Source organism: Geospiza fortis, unplaced genomic scaffold (genome assembly GCF_000277835.1).
Source record: "Geospiza fortis unplaced genomic scaffold, GeoFor_1.0 scaffold5420, whole genome shotgun sequence".
NCBI classification, from domain to species: domain Eukaryota; kingdom Metazoa; phylum Chordata; class Aves; order Passeriformes; family Thraupidae; genus Geospiza; species Geospiza fortis.
The window spans coordinates 1,836-5,733 of record NW_005055648.1 but is presented as its reverse complement, the minus strand read 5'-3'; the positions used below and the strand labels follow the sequence as shown (position 1 = coordinate 5,733).

Sequence of the window (3,898 nt, the reverse complement as noted above, 5' to 3'; positions counted from 1 at the left end):
CCCGCCAGCAGCGCCGGGCCTCGACTCAAACTGTGCGGTCCAGGAGTCGCCAGGAGAGGAGCAGGAGGACAGCAGAGAGTGCTGAGAGGCCCAGGCGTAGGGGGACATGGTCGGGGACATCCCGCAGGAGCAGCCGCTCCCACCAGCGACGTCGGACCTCAACTGGGACCTCCAACAGCAGCACGTAGCGTCATCTTTTCTTTCTAGTCCATGTGTTCCTTGCCGGAAGTGAAGGTGAGAATGGTCAGTGCAGGGACCTTGAGATGTGCAGGTCTGTGAGAAAACCATATTAGCTCTTGACGTTTCTGTTGGCAGGAAAGAAGTGAAAAGTCAGTTAAGGATGTAGCTAATTAAAAAGAGCTCTTGTTCTTGCCCTTAGACTTCTACCTGAGATGTTTCCCCACTGCTTACGTGTTGTCTGGTGCGTGTCTGGCCGCCGGTGACCTGGGACCCGGCTAGCTACGGAGCGGCCAGGGACGGATCAGCAACAACACTCCAGGTGATCTGCAGGACGCGTGGAGAAACTCTTCAGTCTTGGGAACATGATGGTGGTGTTGTCACACAGCGCAGCAACAGAGAAGATACCAGTGTAACTGCAATACCAACATTGAAGATATTTAATAAATAAAAAAGGGTGCAAAACAAAACATAAAGAGGCTGCTTCAGAAGACCCCCAAGTGGGCTTGAGACAGACATATCTATGTATCTACATAAATATACATACACATATAGTCCTTCATGGAAAGTTCTAGAAGCCTTCTAGCCAATCACCAGCTGTTAATCTGCATGGCCAGTCCTAATCAGTGCCAGAGTCCTTTGCTCTTCAGGATAAACTCACCATAAGTTGCCTGGGTGTCATCCATAATTAGACCATGTACTGAAGAGAACGTGTTACTGTGTTGTGGTGTCCAGTGCTGAAGAGGGTTGAGACAGAGCAGGTGGCTCTGTGTCTGTGTGTAACTTGCATGAGCAGCACCGGAGCAGTGCCCAGGGCCTGGAGAAGCAAACGGGTTCCTGGTGCTGAGGACAAAGTGTCCAGAGCTCGGGATTGTCCGGCCAAGCGCTTCTGGCTCCTTCTGCTTTGAGCCCCAGCCGGGAGCCCTGCAGAGCCCCGGGTGCAGCTTCCCAACTTCCCCCTCTTCCTCTGCCTCCTCCCTGTCTCCAGGGTAAAGGCACTCCCTGGCATTGCACTGGCTGTGCCTCCCTCCTAGATCAGTGAAGGGATCGTTTCCCACCCAAGGTGGCTCTCCCATGGAGACAGGAAAATGGACGAACTCCTGCTGCCCCAGCATCAGGCAGGTGCAGGGTGTCCCTGCTTGTCAGCCCCTGCCCTGCTTCCCAGAGATCCCACTGATTGTTCCAGAAGTCACGGATCTGGATTTCCAGGAGCATGTTTGCAAAGACATGAATGAGAAAAATTGACAAGAATTGTTTGTGCATCTCTTCCTGATTTGTTTCCAAGGTATTTTCGAGTAGGAAAGCATGGACCAAACTGGCAAAGTTCCTATAATGTAGGAAAAGCATGCTCCTGTATTTGACTTGAGTTGAGGACAGTTGCAAGCTCTCCTGTCAAATGTACACAGCAAGTTCTCAGTGCATTTTCTGTCTTTCCACTGAGTCGGTATAAAGGATGACGTTTCTAAGAAGCTTAATACTAATGTTTGCATTTATATGAAATGCCAAAGTTGTTAGTTCAGAGGATGACAGGATAACTGAGGTCTGGAGGCAGCTGTGGTGGTCTCCAGGTTTATCTCCTGTACCCAATGGTGATCAGCAGCAGCATCAAATCAGGTTCATCTTAGTTTTCTCCAGACAGGTCTTGAGGAAAACGTCAGTTCACCTAGAGCAGGGTTTGAATCTCTGCAGTGCAGGAGACTCCACACCGGCTCTCTGGGCCACCGACTGCCAGGGGCAGGGGCAGAGATTGCCCTTGGCCGGGGCCGGAGCCCTGGTGTGGCAGTGCCTGAACAGCACCTTGCTGCCTCCAGCACCACCCTCGATGGCTGCCCCAGGGCCTGGCATTTGACCCTGCACTTGCTGCAGGAGTCTCGGCCCTGCTTCCACCCTGACCAAACGCTCGGACCCATCTCAGAACCTCGGTGCCCGAGGGGGCCGCCACAAGTGGTTGCCAGGGACCTGAGGCCACGGCTGCCCCAATTTTGGGTACTCGGTGCTGATGTCAGAGTGGCCATTGTGACCTGTGCGACCAAGGGCCCAAAAGGGAACGCTGGGCTCAGGCCGAGTGTCAGTGCGACGTGACAACGGGAGGAGAAGGTAGGGCAGGGACGTGGCTGCCCAGGGACCAGAGGGGCCCCACACCTCGGGGCTCTGGGCCTGTGCTGCAGGCTCAGCTGCCTCTCCCTTCCCAGAATCAGCGGAAGAACAGCCAGAGGACACTGCGGTGTTCCTCAACACAGCGACGGGAGGAGAAGGCGGACAGGAGCAGGGCTCACGCAGGGCTGAGCAGGGAGTAGAGCCCTTGTTGCTCTGGGCCTGTTCTGCAAACTCCCCCCACTCTTCCTTCTCCCACAGAGAGAGACAATCAGCACCTCGAAGTGACCACTTCACTCAGGGACAGGGACTCACCGCAGACAGCCACCATGTGCAACAGCAAGCAGGAGGGCCCTGGTGCCAGGGAGCCAGGTGAGGGCAAAGCAGCCCTCTGACAGCCTGGCCCAGGGGCTCTTGTGGCAGCGTGGGGAGCAGAGCAAAGGCAGGGGGAGGCAGCCACTGGCTCTGTCCCCTGCAGCCTGCATGCTGTGTCGCCGTGCCGAGGCTGACCCGGACATGTGCGGTGACAAACTGCAGAAGGGTGGGCTCTGTGCCCACGTGTTCTGCATGGTGAGTGGCTCCGGGTGCTCCCTCCACCACTGCAATGAGCAGCTCCTGCCGCCCTCTCCTCATCAGCTCCTCCCCTCGGCTGCAGCTCTTCGCCACTCTACTATTTCGGCAAGAGACGGACCGCGTTGGACTCATGGGCTTTCTCCCTCGAGATCTCCTAATTGCAGTCTGGCGGGCAGCACAGAAGGTGAGAGCCTGACAAGAGCAGGGAGATTTGTGCCTGGCGAGGTTTGCCAGAGCTTAGCCCAGACAGCAGGAAAGAGAGGCCGGCCCAACAGCTGGGACAAAGTCTGGCTCCCAGCAGCTCTGGCACAGAGGCCCTGGCACAGGGGCCTCCCTCCTCCAGCAGGCGGCTCTGTGGGCTGGGATCCAGCAGCGGCCACATCCTGCGCCCTGCCCGGGGCCGTGGGGCTGCCAGGGGACGTCTCGAGGCTCCTGCTGCTGCTGATGGGGCTGCTTGGCTCTTTCCAGCGCTGCTGCGTCTGCGGCCAGAGCGGGGCAACCATCATGTGTTCTGTGCCGGAGTGTGAGAGATGGTTCCACCTGCCCTGTGCCAAGGAGGGCGGCTGTGTCAATGTATACGTTACTCCGTTCAGGTACCTCATCTCTCTTTGTGGCCACTCCTGGGGAAAGATCCAGCATTTCTCACTTTCCCCATCCATTTTCCTCCAGGTCCTTCTGCCCTGAGCACCGTCCACAGCAGGAGGTGGAGGCGACTCCAGAGCCGGGCACTGAATGCCCCATCTGCATGGAGCCTGTGGAGGACAGAAAGACCTTCACCACCCTGGTGTGCCCCACGTGCAAAAGGGCCTGGTTCCACAGGGACTGCATCCAGGTAGGAGCCCTCCCCTCAGCCCTGGGGCACAGCAGGTGCTCAGCAGCAGCAGCAGCAGGAACTGGGCCTGGCTCACCTTGCCTGTGTTTGCCCTGCAGGGACAGGCCATGCGCGCTGGTGCTTTATATTTCCAGTGCCCCCTGTGCAGAGACAGTGAGGAATTCCCTGTTGAAATGTTTGTCATGGGGATCCGAGTCCCCTTCAGGTTGGTGTCCTTCTGCC

The 3,898-nt window shown here is 57.1% G+C and overlaps 1 protein-coding gene across 1 annotated transcript in view; it reads left to right on the top strand.

Moving 5' to 3' along the window:
* Window positions 1-2,600: 2,600 nt before the first annotated feature.
* The window catches only part of LOC102044498 (PHD finger protein 7-like), a gene marked incomplete at its 3' end in the record, with an annotated part of 3,129 nt that continues 1,831 nt past the window's right edge, over window positions 2,601-3,898 (top strand). The window contains exons 1-6 of the mRNA XM_031065839.1: window positions 2,601-2,643; window positions 2,750-2,841; window positions 2,927-3,028; window positions 3,313-3,437; window positions 3,514-3,676; window positions 3,775-3,895. Coding sequence (XP_030921699.1) covers window positions 2,601-2,643; window positions 2,750-2,841; window positions 2,927-3,028; window positions 3,313-3,437; window positions 3,514-3,676; window positions 3,775-3,895 — 646 coding nt within the window. The remainder of the gene's footprint in view (window positions 2,644-2,749; window positions 2,842-2,926; window positions 3,029-3,312; window positions 3,438-3,513; window positions 3,677-3,774; window positions 3,896-3,898) is intronic.